The sequence below is a fragment of the Panthera tigris genome, chromosome C2 (assembly GCF_018350195.1).
Source record: "Panthera tigris isolate Pti1 chromosome C2, P.tigris_Pti1_mat1.1, whole genome shotgun sequence".
Lineage (NCBI taxonomy): Eukaryota > Metazoa > Chordata > Mammalia > Carnivora > Felidae > Panthera > Panthera tigris.
The window spans coordinates 107698723-107716754 of NC_056668.1; the positions used below are offsets into that span (position 1 = coordinate 107698723).

General features: G+C 42.5%; 1 protein-coding gene across 2 annotated transcripts in view; it reads right to left on the reverse strand.

The window, feature by feature from the left end:
* KCNAB1 (potassium voltage-gated channel subfamily A regulatory beta subunit 1) overlaps positions 1–5805 on the reverse strand; it is a 386948-nt gene extending 381143 nt beyond the window's left edge. For both annotated transcript variants that reach the window (XM_007086274.2, XM_042998490.1), the window contains exon 1: positions 5503–5805. In XM_007086274.2, coding sequence (XP_007086336.1) covers positions 5503–5744 — 242 coding nt within the window. In that variant the 5' untranslated portion in view covers positions 5745–5805. The remainder of the gene's footprint in view (positions 1–5502) is intronic.
* Positions 5806–18032: the final 12227 nt, after the last annotated feature.

Sequence of the window (18032 nt, forward strand, 5' to 3'; positions counted from 1 at the left end):
ACACACACACATAACTAACAATCCAAATCTATGTGGAGCAAAGACAGGTCATTCTGTGAGAGAGAAGACTGTGAGTTGGATTTGCCTAGGCAAGGAGGATGTATACGAATATTCTAGTTGCAGCAAGTTATGATGAGTGGAGACCCAGTGGTCCAGGGCAGGGGTGGAGGATCCGTGTGCAGAGCAATAGGACCGAAGCAGGTTGCAGAGCAGAGCAAAAAAGACAGGTGACCAGAAAAGTAGACCAGAGCTTGTGAATGTGACCGGGACTGCAGCATGCCCAGGAAGCAGTGTGGGCACACGGGTGTGTGCACACGTGCGTGCATGGATGGGCATGGGCTGGGATGGGAACTAGGGGGCTGGGAATAAATATGGAGAGTGTAGAGAAAGCACTGGACTGGGTCCCGAGGTACAGGGGTTCTCGTCCCAGCTTTGCTGCTGGCTGCAAATGCAACCTCAGGCTAGTCACCCAACATTGCAGCCTTGCTTCTCTTCAGCTGTAAGACCAGAAATTGGAGATCATCTCCAAGATCTGTCAGTAGTTTTAAGACGTCCCCCTGCCTCTCCTTTTCTTCTGCTCCTTCTTCACCATCAGCTCCAGAATATGAGAAGTGTTCTCTTTGGTTTGCAAATAGCATAACTTTTTTTTTTTCAACTTGAGAAACAATTAGTTCATTGCATGAATCTGGACAAGCCCTGTTACTGTAAAAGAATAGTGAAAGCTGCATCATCATTAACAGGGAATTTTTAAAGTGTAAATAATCTCAAACTGATGTTTCTATTAAGCCAATGTCATTTCTTCGCTAGCCACCTGCTTGCTTTCGCTGAATTATTTTTTGCGGCAATGCCACTGTTAATGTTAGGGGATCCACAGTAAAGAGCCCTAGGAACCTCACTGCTGTGTTTACTGTAAGGATATTTTTGAGGATGTTACTAATTACATAAAGAAGAACCATGAGAGAAATTTTGCTCTGGTACCCAGATTAAAAAAAAGATGTGCCAACACTGCTCAAGTGGCCTATCCTTACCTACCTCAAGGACTCCATAACTGTTGTAAAGAGCTCCATTTCACTATTCACAATTTGGTGCTGCTGGGAAGCCCAGAGCCAAATCTGGTCCAAGCACATGGCTTGCGCATGGCTTGCTCAACTCACCCCGGGCAACATGTCTTCCCTGGCTGCTCTTAATCTTTCTTGAACTCATTTCTTCTTCTTTGTTATTTTTATCTTTCTGAATTATATGCACTTGGGTACCTTAAATACCTCTGGAAACAAAGAAGTTTAAAAATAAATATAAATAAATAAATAAATAAATAAATAAATAAATAAATAACTTCATGCAACTGAAAGCTTTGTTTTCTAGACCAGAGGCCAGCAAACTGTGGCCTATTGGCCAAATCCAGTTGTTTTTGTATGGTCTTCAAGTTAAGATTGACCTGTACATTTTTTCATCGTTTGGGAGAAAAAAAGGAAGATGGTTTATTATGTGCAGAAATTATGTAAAACTCAGTGTCATAATTCAGTGCCCATAAAGTTTTATTGGAACACAGCCACACCCACTCGTTCACTTACTGTCAGTGATTGGTTTCACCCTCCCACGGCAGAGTTCAGTAGCTATGACAAAGGTGGATGTGGCCCCTGAGCCTAAAATATTTACTACGTGGACTTTTACGGGAAAAAAAAATTGCTGATCCCTGAATTAGACTTTCATTTTACATCTGTGTAAGTTCCTCCTGGCTAATTACAAAATTGCTTCAAAGCTGGGTGTTTGCTGCATCCTCACTCCGTCTAGATATTTTTTGTGTTTTGTCCATAAAACTATCTCTCAGTGTACTTTAACCTCGACCTAAGCTCAGGTTTATTATCTGGCTCAGATTTCAATGCTGTGTAATAGAGACAATTGACTTTGCGCCTCTTAGAAATGACTAAAGGACTCTCTTGGGTAACTATTTTATAGACACTAATAAAATGAATCCACAAAAACCTATTTTTGCAGAAAATTCTAAGCCAACAGAAGGATCTACACAGCAACTTGGCACTTTTTACACCACGTTCAAACAATTCCCTCCAGTTTCTTTTCAGTTGATACATGTGTTTGCATATTTACTGATTTTTTTCCTCTCCTGGTCACCCTCAGTTAGAAATAAAACAAGTCTCCATGGAAACACAACAGAATGCTCTCTCACAGATGATCGAGGGACCCAAGCAGCTGGTATTGGGCTGAAGGCTGCAGTGGCATCTGACCAAATTAGGAAGAGAAAACAGCTCACCGGCTCCTTCAGACCTCTCAGAATTCTAAAGCTCAGCATGAAAACCTACACAGATTGTGAATTACTGCAGATTTCTTTTTATTCCTTCTTTTCTTTCTGAGAGATGTTCTATCTTATCATGTGATATTCTTATATTCTTATAAAATATTCTGTCTTACCCCTGTGTACATTTCAGCCATAGGGGTTTTCATCCCATCCCCTAGAATGAATGACAGAGTCTACAAAATAAGCAGGAGAGGAACTTCTATCAATGAGCGCCTGCTGTGTCAGGCACTTACATGTCACAGCCAGATTAATGTCACACAGTTTGTAAAGCAGAAGAGCTAGGATTTGAACTCTCTTCTGGTTAACTCTAAAGCCCATTCTCTTTCCAGTACACATGAAATAATATCCTTCAGAAAGAAGAAAATAGAAAAAGCAAGATGAAACAAGGTATTTTGACAAAGCCATGGTTGGAGGGCAGTTGGAAATTGGGATAAGGAAATAAGAATATGAAATTCACCTTCTCACTTAATACTAGGTTTATGAGAAGTCACAGCCAATATGATTTCACTCATATATAGGATTTAAGAAACAAAACAAATGAACAAAGGGGAAAAAACCAAGAAACAGACTCAACTGTAGAGAACAAACTGATGGTTATGGGGGAAGGTGGGTGGGGTGGGTGAGACAGGTGAAGGGGATTAAGAGTACACATATCATGATGAGCACTGAGTCATGTACAGAACTGCTGAATCACTATATTGTACACCTGAAACGAATATAACATTCATTGTGTGTCAACTATACTGGAATTAAAGTAAAACACTTAAGAAGCAAAAAAGAAGTCATGGCCAAAAGCCAAGTTGGGGTTAGAACAGAGAGAACCTGGGTTCTCTTCCCTAAAAATCCCTCCCTAATGTTCAGAGGAGGATGTTTTAAATAAGGGTGATTAATAAGGGTCTTGAAAGAATAGACAAATTACTATGGGAATCTAGAGAAAGGAGACGTGCTTCAGGTTGGAGGGAGGGGGACGGGAGGAATAATGGAGGAAGGGGTGGTAAAGCACAGCAACCCATCATAATACAGAGCTTTGGCTCTTCCCTGGCTTTGGCTCTTCCCTGGGGCCAAGTATCCATTTAACTGAACTTGTGTCTCCTCAAATTCTGATCCCGGAGCTGCACTCTTCTAGGTCCCACTTGTTCCTAGTGTTGCCGAGTGACACAGAACCTTGCCCAAGAGCCCATCTCTGTGACAGGACCAAGCACCCTCAAGGTCACAGAGCCTTGTTCCCCAAGCCTTATGAAGAGTCCCCTTGGAACCGTATTCTCAAACCATGGGAGTATGGGATTGACAGGGGGGCCTCCAGGGCCAGACTGGGGGATGACTGCTCCCCTCAAGCAGGTGGGCTCCAGGCCCCCAGCTTCAACAAGGACACCCTTGCTTTTACCTACTTGAGGAGGGATCATTCCTCTGCTTCAGAACCATTTGAAAACATATTCAGAACCTATCTTTGTCTGAACATTGGCACACATCACAAGAGGTCTAACTGACATTCAAACCAGGACTCCTGAGAGAAAGATGCATGTCCTCTGAAGGTTTATAAAGAGTTCATGGCTGGGACGCCTGGGTGGCTCAGTCAGTTGGGTGGCTGACTTCGGCTCAGGTCATGATCTCACAGCTCATGAGTTCAAGCACCGCGTAGGGCTCTGTGCTGACAGCTCAGAGCCTGGAGCCTGCTTCAGACTCTGTGTCTCCCTCTCTTTCTCCTGCTCCCCTGCTCGCTCTCTCTCTCTCTCAAAAATAAACATTAACAAAAAAAAAGTCAAGAGTTCGTGGTAAAACCACCCATCCTGTGACAGAGATGCAGAGAGAGATTTTTTTTTAATGAAACAGTTCATCCTCAACTGATCTACATTCAGACATCACCATCCTGCCACCACTGAGGGTCAAGGAAAGCGTAGAGAAGAGAATGGGAGGAGATGGAGAGAGAAGACAACTCCTTCTTGTGGAAGCCAGATTCGGGAAAGGTGATTGAGGAACATCAGCATCTCCTCCATCCTGGTGTATGGAGCCATGAGTTCTCTTGGAAAGGTGGTTAGATTCTTCATAGGTTCCATTTCCAAAGCATGTTGGGGTGGGCTGTGGTATGTTTATAATCTCCATAAACCTAGAAGAGTTCCTCTTCTGCATGAGCCCTTTATTGCATAAAGAGTCTGTGTGAAACACATTGCTCTCCACAGAAAGAAGTCATTTCGTTGCAAATTGCTTTATTAGCCAAATTAGATGATAAAACTAGGGCAGTATCTACTACACTAAAATCGACCTTTAGATTATGGAAAAGTGAAATCATTGGAGACATCGTGTCCATGCAAAAACAATCTTACTCTGGAGAAGGAAAAGCTTTGACTTGAGCTAGGACAGCCGTTCTTCATGAATGTTAAATTCTTTTTTCCGTTTTCAACACCCTTGTCCTTCTGAATGGCTTTTGCTCAGTTTCTTGGATATTTAAGACTCTAGGCATTTGTCAGGCAAGCATTAGTGTCGGTGCCCCTGGGTGATTCAGCTAAGCACAGGCATGTCTTAGCGAGGTTTGGACAATAATTGCTCTGACAAAGAATGATACTTCCCATCTCAGAACAATTTATGAAGATTACACACCCAACCCCACACCAGGAGAAAACTTCTCCCTCTTGTTAATCTTTCACAGAATAAATGATGGTGTTGGAAGTTTGGAGAACAGCCCGTAATTTATCTCAGGCTGCAATGATAAAAAGTGCCGTCGTTTCAAGAAGAACTTGTTCATGAGCTACTTTATTAACCATTAGCACAGACCACATGATTCAGACTTAGAAGAAAATAACGGCCTTAACATCCAGGCAGCATATTAAAAAAATCCTACTCTTAATTTATAAATTCCCTTAAGAAGAATAGAGCCCCCATTCTTCATTAAGACCTGCTAAGTCACCTACCTCCTCAAAGCCAAAGATATTATTTCTACAGGCAACACACGGTTAGGATCCTCCACAGAGAACCTGACTATCCTCTATGTAACCCTTTAAGCAAAGAGAAAGTAGACAATATAGAGCGCAAGAAACTAAGGCAGACCAAGAAGAGGGCTCCCTGCATTCATTTTTCTTTTCCTTTTTCCACACAGTGTTTGCTTTGTTATTTCAGTCCTTATTTCTTTAACAACAAGAACCCTTGACCTCCGTGCAGTGCCCTGGTTGAATAACATTGCAACCGGCCAGTACCTGTAAGCCATGCCCGTCTCTGCCCTGGTGGTTTCCTGCAATGAAATTCCATGGACACGTAAAAACTTCTCCAAATATTTCCGTTCCGCTGCTCCACTAGGCCTCACCGGCCAGCAGGCTGCCTGAGGTGGAGGCTTGGTCACTGCTATGTGCCGTCTACATTTCAGAGCCGATTCACTGGATTTGGGCAGACCCAGCTTGGGGCTGGGGATGTCCGCACAGGCAGGTTTATACAGATGCATGTTTCCAAAACCCAAGAACGCAAAGCTAATTTCACAGTACTTAGCTCTGAGACTGGCTGTATCTTGCTATGATTACTTGGGTTATCTGGCTTTAGTGTGTCCCTAAAAGGGATCAGCTCGTTTGCCTTAGCTGCCCCTTACTATTTTTTGTATGTGAGCAGACTCTGGAGTCCCCGGCAGAGCTCCTAGATACATGTCTCTGTTGAAACCTTAGAAAACAAAACAAAACAAAACAAAACAAAACCCTGACAAAGTCCAATCCCTTTTCTTGTCCCCGTTAAGTTCCCAAAGTCAAGCTTCAGCAACTATGTATTGGCCCCTGGGGAAAAAATACGGGCACTCTTTCCCATGTCTTTCTATTTAGGTAAAAGGAAATATTTGGGTGGGATATAGGCCAAATGTTCTGTTCTCATAAGGATCATAAGGCCTTGGGGATGATTCATGAGTGTGTAATGAGACCTTTCTAAGTACTTCATAATCAAATAATTTATTATACTAGAGACATGATTCATTTGGGTAGAAGGTCCATCAGTCTTTTTCTTTTTAAGATGTTGCTATCAAGTGATAGGAAATATCAATAGGATGGTTGTAAAAAGCAAAAGGCCTACACAAATAGGACCCAGTGATTTTTGACAGAGATGTAAGAGCGATTCGATAGAAAAAGGATAAGCTTGGGGTGCCTGGGTGGCTCAGTCGGTTGAGCGCCGACTTCGGCTCAGGTCACGATCTCGCGGTCCGTGAGTTCGAGCCCCGCATCGGGCCCCTGTGCTGACAGCTCAGAGCCCGGAGCCTGTTTCAGATTCTGTGTCTCCCTCTCTCTGACCCTCCCCCATTCATGCTCTGTCTCTCTCTGTCTCAAAAATAAATAAACGTTAAAAAAAAAAATTAAAAAAAAAAAAAGAAAAAGGATAAGCTTTTCAACAAATGGTACTGGAGCAGTTGGACACCCATAAGCAAAAACAAACAAAAACAAATGAGCCCTGACTTAAACTTCATATTTATACAAAAAAATAAATCAAACTGTGTCACAGACATAGATATAAACCATAAAACTTCTAGGAAAAAACAGAGGAGAAAATCTTCAAGACCTAGGGATAAGTGAAGAATTCTTAGAGCCGACACCAAAAACACAGCCCATAAAAGAAAAAATTAGTAAATTAGATGCCATCAACATTCAAAACTTTTTCTCCATGAAAGACCCTGTAAAGAGGATATGAAAACAACTGGGACCGGGAGGAAGTATTTGCAAACCATGTCCAACAAAGGGCTTATATCCAGAACATACAAAGAAGTCTCAAAACTCAACAATAAAAACATAAACACTCCAATTAGCTGATGGACAAAAGACATTAACGGATGTTTCACTGAAGAAAATATACGGATGGAAAATAAGCACGTGAAAATAAGTTCCACATCATTAGCTATTCGGGAAATGCAGATTAAGCCCATGAGATATTACTACACACACCAGACTAGCTAAATAAAAATACCAATAACACCACATGCTGGCAAAGATTCAGAGAAACTGAATGACTCACACATTGTTGGGGGAGATGTACATTGGAAAAGAGTATGGCAATTTCTTATAAAACTACACATACCAAACCTACCATAGGACACAGTAGTTGTACTCTTGGGTTATTTCCCCCAGAGAAATGAAATCTATGTTGACACAGAGAAACTATACACAGATGTCCATAACAGGTTTGTTCAACATAGCCAAAAACTGGGAACAACCCCAATTTCCTATAACAGGTGAAAGGTTAAACTGTGGCGTATCCACACTATGGAATAGTATTCAGCAATAAAAAGGAATGAACTACTGATATACGCAACGACTTGAATGGATCTCAAGGGAATTTGCTGAGTGGAAAAAAGCCAAATTACACATATCAAATAGGACTTATTTTCTCTCCCTTTCCCCCACCATATCACAAACACTCCCTCCCAGCTTCCCAATTTTCCTGGGGAAAATCATTACTTATCTTGTTTTCTAATTGTTCAATATATGTCTTATCTTGCCAATGTTTCAATAAGGTCCTTAAGAGAAAAAAAAATCATCATACTGCATGATTCCATCTAGATCATATTCTTTAACTGATAGAATTACACACATGGATAACCAATTAGTGGTTGCCAGGGGTTAGAGAATTGGAAAGAGAGGGAGGTGGCTCAGTCAATAAAAGGGTAGATGAGGGATTCTTGTGCTGGAATTGTTGTGTCTTGAGTATGGTGGTGGCCACATCACTCTACCTGTGTGATAAAATGGCCTGGAGCTAACACACACACACACACAGACACACACACACACACACACACACACACACACACACACACAAATGAGTGCATGCAAAACTAGTGAAATCTGAATAAGGTCAGTGGCTTGCATCACCATCAATTTCCTAATTGTAATATTGAACTATAGTTATGTAAGGTATCATCATTGGGAGTAACTGGGTGAAGGAATTTCTCCATATTGTTCCTTACAACTGCATGTGAATCAATAATGATCTCAACAGAAAAAGTCAAAAAGAGAAAACAAAAAGTCCCCTCATATAAGGGTCCTTTCCCTTTGTGATACCAGCTGCGTCTCTCCTCCAGCGACCACTCCTGGGCATAAATGGTTCATCCAATCCAACAGGCTTCCTACTCCCACCCCACCCATCACCATGGCTTTGCTCACATGACCTCCCCCACCCCATGTCCTGTGAGAGCTCACCTCCTCTAGGAATTCTTGTCCCACCTCCTAGACCCTGGTATATGATTACCTCTTGAAATTCCCCTTGCAATTCACTTCTAAACCACTCACTTGACACCTCTAAACAGTTTCCAAACATTTGTACAAACCTGATGATTTCTGTCCTATTTTTGGACCACGTTTACCATTATTTATTTACTATTTAGAATTCACCTGCTTTTTTTTTTTAACCTAAATGAATATATTTAGTGTTATGAGCTGAATGTTTGTATCCCTCCCCCAAATTCACATGTTGAGATCTAATCTATGATGGCATTGGGAAGTGAGACCTTTGGGAGATAACTAGATCATGAGGGTAGAGCCCTCATGAAGGGGATTAGTTCCTTCCTAAGAAGAGGCCAGAGAGCTAGCTAGCTCTCTTTCCACCATGTGAGGACACAGCAAAAGACGGCTGTCTATAAACCAGGAAGAGGGCTCTGGCCCAAATCCAACCATGCTGTCACCCTGGGCTTGGAGTTCCCAACCACTAGAACTGTGAGAAATAAACGTTTGTTGCTGAAACCACACAGTCTGTAGTAATCTCCTATAGCAGCCCAAGCTAAGAAATTTGGTAAGGAAACCTTGTATTACTAGCATTACACATAGAAAACCTTTATCACTTGAAATAAAAGAGAGCGTAGCCTGTAGAAAATAAGTATAATAAAAATGAAGAATATTATTAAACTGCCAGACAGTGTTGGTGTCCAAAGTTTCTGAACCCGAGTCCTACCTCTTTTGGTTTTTTATATCAGAAATTAAAAGGTATTATTAGGTGTTTAGCACAAATCTGAGACTTTTTTTTCTCCTTTCTCCTGTTAATTTTTTAAAGACAATCAGAAGAATTGACAGGAAATTGACACAGGAATACACCACCTTTACAATATGAATCCAAGTTAATGCCCCATCCGTGTCATCTCCTTGCCTGCCAGTGGTACTGGTACCTCCTTTGGGAGACACAGACTCATAACACATTGTCCCAGAGTACTAGATACCTCCTCCTGCAAGTGCACATCTAACTCCTCATCTAAGCTATAAGCTCTTTGAAGAGACGGACAGACTCTATCTGGTATAAGTTTTAACCTCCATCATAACCAGCATGGTATTTTGTGCTCAGTCAACATTTCATAGATATTAAGGGTTTGCCTGCTTGAATTTTAAAATTCCAAAAGCTACTCTTGTCAATCTTTCCATTTTCAAGCTCGCAGCCAAAGCTGAATCTCAGGGGAGAAATAAGAGCTTAGAGAGAGGGGGCCAGGAAAAGTTAGAAGAGGATACAAGCAGCGGGATGGAGTAGGGGAGAAACAGGTGTGCCCAAGTAAAGTTGTACCTACTGTTCCACCACTTACACTAGCCCATGGTTGCATCTGACTTTGTGAGCCGTGGAACTGGCTCCCCAGTGGGAATACCCAACAAGGAAGAAGCAGAGGTGAAGTGAAAGAAGTCATGGAAAATGAGACATGAGCCCTGTTCAACACATCACTCTCTTTTTCTGCCCTCTGAATATGGAGCCAAGCCCAGGAGAGGAGAGAGGGATGAGAAAGCCAAGATTTGTCTGAAACCAACATCTCTTTTCATTAAGTTCTAAAAGCTGATCACTGCCATAAAAGGTCCCAGTTTGAAGGTGGGGAGTAAAATATATATTTTTTTTTAAGATTTTTTTTTTTAAGTAGTCTCTACACCCAACATGGGGCTCAAACTCACAATCCTGAGATCAAGAGTTGCACACGCTGCTGACTGGGCAGCCCGGTGCCCCAAATAAAAACTATGTTTATAAGAGAACTTTAAGCCCCTTTGGCTGTCAATGCAAATCTTGCAAATGTACAATACTATAAGAAATGCCCCTGAGCAGCTGAGAGGGGCAGTTAATGTCTGCTTTGCTGTCTTTCTCTGTCTCAGGAATGACTATCATATACTGTTCAGAATCTTTAAATACTATGTAATCTCAGTGTGGAGAAAAAATGACAAGACCACTGAGGACAGAGATGTTTCTGGTCATGTTCTGCTGATGGGGTGCTGAGAATCAGAAGTCACAAATAGAAGCTCATATAGCTCTGGGTGGTGAGCAGGCTTTAAACACACCTGTTCAGCATTCATAGGTAACAATGTAACCATGGGCAGGCCTTGACATCTCTGTCCCCTTAGTTTCCTTATTGGCTCAGACTTAGGTAATCTCTTAAGGTTCTTCTAGGTCTGGTGTTCTGTGAATCATAAAAACAACTTGGGGGTGCCTGGGTGACTCAGTCAGTTGAGCGTCCAACTTCAGCTCAGGTCATGATCTCGCAGTTCGTGAGTTCGAGCCCCACGTTGGGCTCTGTGCTGACAGCTCGGAGCCTGGAGCCTGCTTCGGATTCTGTGTCTCCCTCTCTCTGCCCCTTCCCCGCTCATGCTCTGTCTCTCTCTGTCTCTCAAAAATGAATAAATGTTAAAAAAAAAAAAAAAACCTACTTAGGCTAGGGGGCACCTGGGTGGTTCAGTCAGTTAAGTGTCTGACTTCAGCTCAGGTCATGATCTCACAGCTCATGGGTTCGAGCCCTGCGTCGGGCTCTGTGCTGACAGCTCAGGGCCTGGAGCCTGCTTCAGATTCTGTGTCTCCTCCTTGCTCTGCCCCTACCCTGCTCACATTCTCTCTCTGTCTCTGTCTCTGTCTCTCTCTCTCTCTCTCTCTCAAAAATAAGTAAACATTAAAAAAATTTTTTTAAGAAGAAAAACTACTTGGACTAGACATTCTACAGTGGTAAGGATCCTGCCTGTGTTGACTGGAGAGGCTTGGAGACTATGAATTATTAGCTAGCTCTCTGACACCGGGACCCAGGAGATTGCTGCTATTATTCTTGGAATATACCAGTCACACATATAGCCTGCTTTAAAATTTTTCTTGGCTAAAGAGATGGCCTGTTAAACACTATATCTTGGATTTATGGGAACATCACAGTCACCTAAAAATTGTCTTGGCCTACAATCGAAAACTGAGGCCAGAGCCAGTGGGCCTGGGACAAGGAGACTGTGTTTCCATGGCTGGGGTGAAGGAGGGCTGGCTCTGCTCAAATGAGTTTGGACAAGGGACACCAGACCACAGATCAGAGCCTGTCTCTATTCCAATCATTTATGGGAACTGTGGCTCTTACTCCCGCTCAGGGGTCTGCTGGCTAGTGCTCTGCAGGCGATGCTGTGATGAGAGCAGTCACCTGACCGAGATGTCTGCCTTGTTCCACTGGGAGTCATCACAGAGCTTTCTCCTCTTGTCATTGCCATCTTCTCTCTACCTTTGCAGAAGCACCTGGGAGTCTAGTTGTGTGTAGTAAGACCACAGTTAAATATGTGTGTGTCATATCAATGCAACACGATGAAGAAAACCTCACCCCTGCCCTTGAGGAGTTCCCAGTAGGGAGAGGAGAGACCAGTAAAGCTTATAAAGCAGTGAGCTATGAGCTAGGGCCAATCCGTCTCACCTCCTTTTAGGACGAAATGTTCCTAATAATAGACAACAGCAGTTCTGATGGGATTGGGGAGAGAACACATGTGACAGTGCGAGGGATGACAGCATGGGACAAATGGAAAGCCCCACCCAGCCAGCCTCAGCTCTGAAGGCAGGGCCTCCCCTCAGTCCCAGTCTCCTTTACGTCTTTTCCTTATCCCTGCTGCTTGTATATTATGTACTTTTGCATTATAACATAAAGCAGCCCCTCCTCAATGTACAATCATATTTCTAATACATACTGAGGCATATACATTATAGCCTTGCTTTACAAAAATGAAGCACACTTATGGATGACCACATGTACAGGTCTCTTCCTTGGCCTATGAAGGGCTTATGGGTGGGGCTGACCCCTGGGATTTCACTGGCATCCTGCATTTATCCCACACTGACCCATATCCACAACCAGAAAGCATCTTTGAGTAGAGTTTGTCATTTGCAGCAAAATCTCCCCTCATCACTTTGAGGATAACCATCTTGTTCTTTCTGCAAAAGGTCCCCCCCAAAATGCCAAAATGTGGCCTTTAGTCTGGCCACAGGGACCAATGGCCAATGGGACCCAATGTGCAAAAGGGTGCCCTGTGGCCAGAAATACCTTGAAAGGTGGCTGTTGGGGACACAGAGTACCTTGGAAAAGAGGCAGGTGAGGAGGAAGGAAGGGTGAGAGAAGGGGCCACAGTCCTATTATATAGGTTTTACACTTTCTTCTTAAGTAATCTTGGGCCATTAAAGGTTTGAAACCAGGATAGTATTATGGTTATAAGCTGTTGAGTCATTACTGAAGTAATGCTCTCAGGATGCTAAGAACATGCTCCTCCCTTATCCCAGCCTGCATTGGCCATGGAGTGGGGGTGGAATATAGTGGAAAGTGCATGGGCTGCAAAACCAGAAAGACTTAGATTCGAATCCTACCCTTTACAGCACACTAGTGGATTGACCATGGGCACTTGCTGAGCTCCAATTAATTCCTCTGGAAAATACACCTCTCCATATTACCTCATAAGGTTGTTGTGAAGATGAAAGGAAGCACAGTGTTTGGTGTGCCTGGCTCAGAATGCATGGCCCAATAAACTGTGGTTATTGTTATAATATCTGTGGTATTACACAACACCAAGGACTGCCTTGGGCATTGTCGTCGGTGTGGATGGCGCCCCCTAGTGTCACACAGCAGCCAAAGCTTTACGTGGCCGACCTAGTAGATGCAGCAAGCAGTCATTTTCAGGGGACATCGATGCTATGAGTTGCATGACTTCAAAATGATGGGATGGCTTTAAATATATGACTTCCTCTTTTCTAAAGAGAAGGGAAATATTATCTAATAAAGTTGATTTGCTCTTCATCTGGCAAGAAATCCCCCCATCACTCCTTAAGCGTCTACTCAGAAAGCAGATTTGAACGTTGCAGAGAATCCCACACCTCCATGGTCCCTGCTCCATGTGCTCTGCCATAGGCTCACCCATCTTCCACACATTATCCTTTTGGGGTCAGGAACGTATCAGAGACAAGGCTGGGAGTCTGGGACACAGAGCGGCACCATGAAAAGTGAATCCTAGCTATAAAAGCAAGGCCTAATGACGTACACGTTCAGTTTTGTGATACAATGCACTGCTGTGAGGTCTTCTTGGCATCATTCCAGCTGAACCAATCTACCTCTTCATCATCCTCTTCCAGGAATGTAACAATAATCTAAAAAATCTAGGATTCTAACTACAGCTCTAAGAAATCTTAGAAATCACCTGGTTCAGGGCTCCTGGGTGGCTCAGTCGGTTAAGCATCCAACTCTGGATTTCAGCTCAGGTCATGAACCCAGGGTAGCGAAACTGAGCCCCATGTGGGACTCCACACTGAGCATGGAGCCTGGTTAAGATTCTCTCTCCCTCTCTCTCTGCCCCTCCATGGCTCACACTTGCTTGCGTGTGTGCACACATACTCCACGCTCTCTCTCTCTTTCTCTCTCTCTCTCAAAACAAAAAAGGAAATAAAAGATAAGAGAAGAAAAGAAAAAGGAAAAGAAGAAAAAGAAAAAGAAAAGAAAAAAGAAAAGAAATCGACTGGTTCAATTCTCTTGTTTTACAAATAAGGAAAAAAACATCCAGACCAACCGGGCAACATTTAGAATCAGTTATTGTGAGGACTGGAATAAAATGCAAGTTTCCAGGAGCATGGGCTTAGAGGTAGACAGACAGATTTAAATCCTTGGCTGATAATATGCTACTGTGTAATGCAAGTGTCTCTGAGTTTTTAGTTTCTTCCTCAGAAAAACAGGGAAAAAAAACACTACTTCCACAAAGTAAGCTAAATCAGTCTATATTTTTTTTTAATTTTTTTACTGTTTTTAAATTTTTTACTGTTTGAGAGAGAGAGAGAGGGAGAGAGAGAGAGAGACAGAGTGTAAGTGGGGGAGGGGCAGAGAGAGAGGGAGACACAGAATCTGAAGCAGATTCCAGGCTCCGAGCTATCAGCCCAGAGCCCGATGTGGGGCTCGAACCCGCCAATCATGAGTTCCTGACCTAAGCTAGAGTCGGTGCTCAACCAACTGAGCCATCCAGGTACCCCCAGTTTATATATTTTAAATCTCCAAATACACCGCACCGCCTCTTGCAATGTCATTTCACCATGTAATGATTGTGAATGTTTAACCATTGACCGATGTTCCAAGGAATACTGTTGAAAACATGATCCAACTGGAAAGCCCTCCGTGTATTTCTGCTGTGGAAGACAAATGAATAGCTTCATTTTGCTTACTTTATTTGTGACAGAATGTTCTGTCTGTGGGGAAATTTATAAAACATAGAGTACAAGGGTCCCATCCACATTTTGAAAAATTGTGTTCTTCATGGTTTGCTCTTCTAAAATCTCTAAGGAGTATTCCAAGATAAACTCCAATGTGAAGCAATTTCAGCATTTGGCATTTTCCCAAACACATTCAAATGCTAGCTCAAATAAAGTAACAACCGAATTTTTTAGAGGTCACCTGTTTAGCAGCCTTGCTAGATAGAACACAACCGAGAATGAACAAATGAACAAATAAGACATCACAAAGCCCCAGTCCCAAACCTCCTGGGAGGGCACCTCAGTTTATACACCATTTACTCTCTCTTGGTCATAATTCAAGCACAACGGAGCTTCTTATTTCCCACTCCCCAGCAGAGTAAGGGTAGCAAATGAGATGAAAAAGCTATTAGAGAGGCAGGCATATTGACAGCAGCAAGAAAAATTTACAGCAAGACGCGGATACAGGAAAAGTAATGGAGGGGGTGAAATACAGAAGACAAAATTTAATAGCAAATAAAGCCTCCGATTTCCAAGGCAAAGAGTTCTATATTCCTTAATCGTCCCCGAGGACAGTTTAACATAGCACAATAGCTGACATTTACTAAGATAAACTAGAGTTGCCGAGTTGTTTCTTCAGGTTTAAAAAGTTAAAAATAGAGCCTTGACTGTGAAATTAGAAAGTTTCAGGTACTGGGAAAATCGCTTGAGTGAAAATTTCCATTCTCTGACAGTGTCAGATGAGCAAGGCCTAATTGTGACTAATCTCCGCATTTAGAAATAGTGTCTTGCCCCTTCTCACAAACTTCTTTCCATCACTAGCAACTTGGTGGTTTAGCTGATGACTAGCCTAAGAAAAGATCAACTTTGTTCTTGAGCTACAGACCACGCATTTTCTTTCCCTTGCCCCTTCCTCCCTGCCGCCTTGCTGGCTCATGGTCTCACGAGCTCCTGCACCTTCCTTGTAAAAATCCGCTGAAACGGTGCATCTTGTGTTTATTTTTTCCTGACATTTCTCTTCCTTGTCTCCTTACCTCCAGGCAGAACTAATTACTCCTTTATTTCCATAGCACTCCATTTCTACTTCTCATACGGCACCAATAAAACTTTATTGTGGTCTTGTCTTTTCTGAAAGGACTCCAAGATTATTCAGAGCAAGGACCCTATCCTATGTGCCCTACAACCCCAGAATTGAACATAATAGATGATCGAAACTCTTGAATGAATTTCTGTTTAATTTTCTAGTTTGCTTGTTAGGAATTCTTTCAATATTACATAAACAGTAATATAAGAGCAATCCTAAATTCTGAATATTGACTTCATCGGATATTCATTTAACTGGAAATACTTTAAAAAACACATTTCAACTTGATACTTCTTTGCCATTTCTTTTGGATAGATGACCATCTGGAACCTAAAGTATTATAAACAGATTTAAGCATTTAATGTTTTGTTCAACAAGCAACTGGTGTTTGGATCACATCATTCAAATTACTGTGCTTGGAGACAGAAAGAGCTGATCTTTCAAATGCATCCCACTTATGGAATAGTTTGCCCTGACTACAACTCCTTAGTCCCTGAGGTAATTAAATAATTCAACAGCCCTTTTGGACAGCTTGTCTCATACTTAATGTTTATTGCTGTAATCAAATTAAATAAGAAGATGAAGCTATAGAATACATGTTGGACTTTGACAAGTGAACTATTATAAATATTTGTAATAATTTGTAATAATTTTTTTAAAAAAGTATATTGAATACAAATCCAAATTCTCTTAACCAATTTTTCCTCAAATTCCTCACCATTCCACACAAAAATATGCACGTATCTTGTGTGAGGCTCTTGTTGAGCCAGGGAAGGAATGCCAGGATATCATAAATGATAAGCCATATTATTTAATAATATTACATTCAAAACCATATTGGATCCTGCTGCTGAGAACAGAGTGACCGGCTTGTCTGTTGTCAAGACTCCTGTAGGTGCCTTCCAGAAAAGCACGAGTGTTAATTGAGTGAACATGCTGTCATAGAAGCTCTTCTTAAAAACACACCTGACCAGTTCTGAAATAACAGACGAAATTAATGAGCCCTCTTGGCTCTCAACAAGTGCTCTCCGACTTCTGTTTCTGTGTGCCTGATCCCGCCTCATAAGATATCAGTGTGCGTCTGTGGCGCCAGCGCCTTTGGCTGTCACCATGGGAAGAGATGACCTCCTGCCCTGCAGCAACTCCATCTCACAGCCGAGTGGAGGAGGAATAAAACACGAACTGCAGGAAGCTCCTGCTCACCCACCCTTCAGTGATCCTTAGGGCAATAAGAAAAATTCTGAGAGGTTCAAAATGGGAGCTGAGCACTCATGGATTGATGTAAGCAAGGCTGTGTTCCAAGTCCTTGCCAAGCTTATAGCAGATCACCATCTACGGGTTTCTGAGGGACGGTAAGCTTCTCAGTAAAACAGGAAAGGAAGTTCCAAGTAGAGAAGCCAAAAGAGACTGACCCACCATGAGGCTATCGCCAGGTGGGTGCGTCAGGCTTTGAACAAAGAGAATGGCCTTGAGGGTAAAGAAATGCCCTTCATCTCTCCCTGTTATAGGAAACAGACTCTGCCTCAGCACTTCCTTTATTCTGCTCTGACCATGGCTTTGTGACAGAGTCTGGCCAGCTGTTCATCATGCTCATTTCTCTCTTCATAGGCATGTATTTGGACTCCATTTCCATCCTCCCTTGAAGTTCAGAACGGTCATGTGATTGAGTGCCAGTCAATGTCACTTCTGCCTACAGGTGCCACTTACAGGCCTGGGCCATAAAGTACCCTTCAAATCAACCTCCAAACTCTCTTCTGTCTGCTGGATCGATGTCAATTCTCAGTCACTAGCCAGCTTAGAAAACAAAAGCAAAAATGACAGAACTTTCATCAGCCTGGATTTCACCTGATGGGACAATCCTACTCTTGACTGGGCTCCCATGAGTAAGAAATAAACTTTCTTAGGTCAAGTCACTGAACCTGCAGGATTTAGCAGCAGGAGTGTCCCTTAATAAAATCAATGGACTCTATTTAGTGAGGGGCATTCACTTTTAGCCTAACCATAATAAGCATTCAAGAACTCTTCCTAGATTGGGAACCAGAATCAGATATCTGGTCTGGAGCTAAATTTAATTTCCTGGTGAGAAATGTTCGGCAAGTTTCTGTTTGCAATTAGGTTGTGATGTGTGTACCAAGGCACATGAAACCCCCAACCTCTCTTGCCTTGGAATGGAGATTTTTCTTCCAAACTGCAAGACTTGATGCCTGATGACTCAAGAGG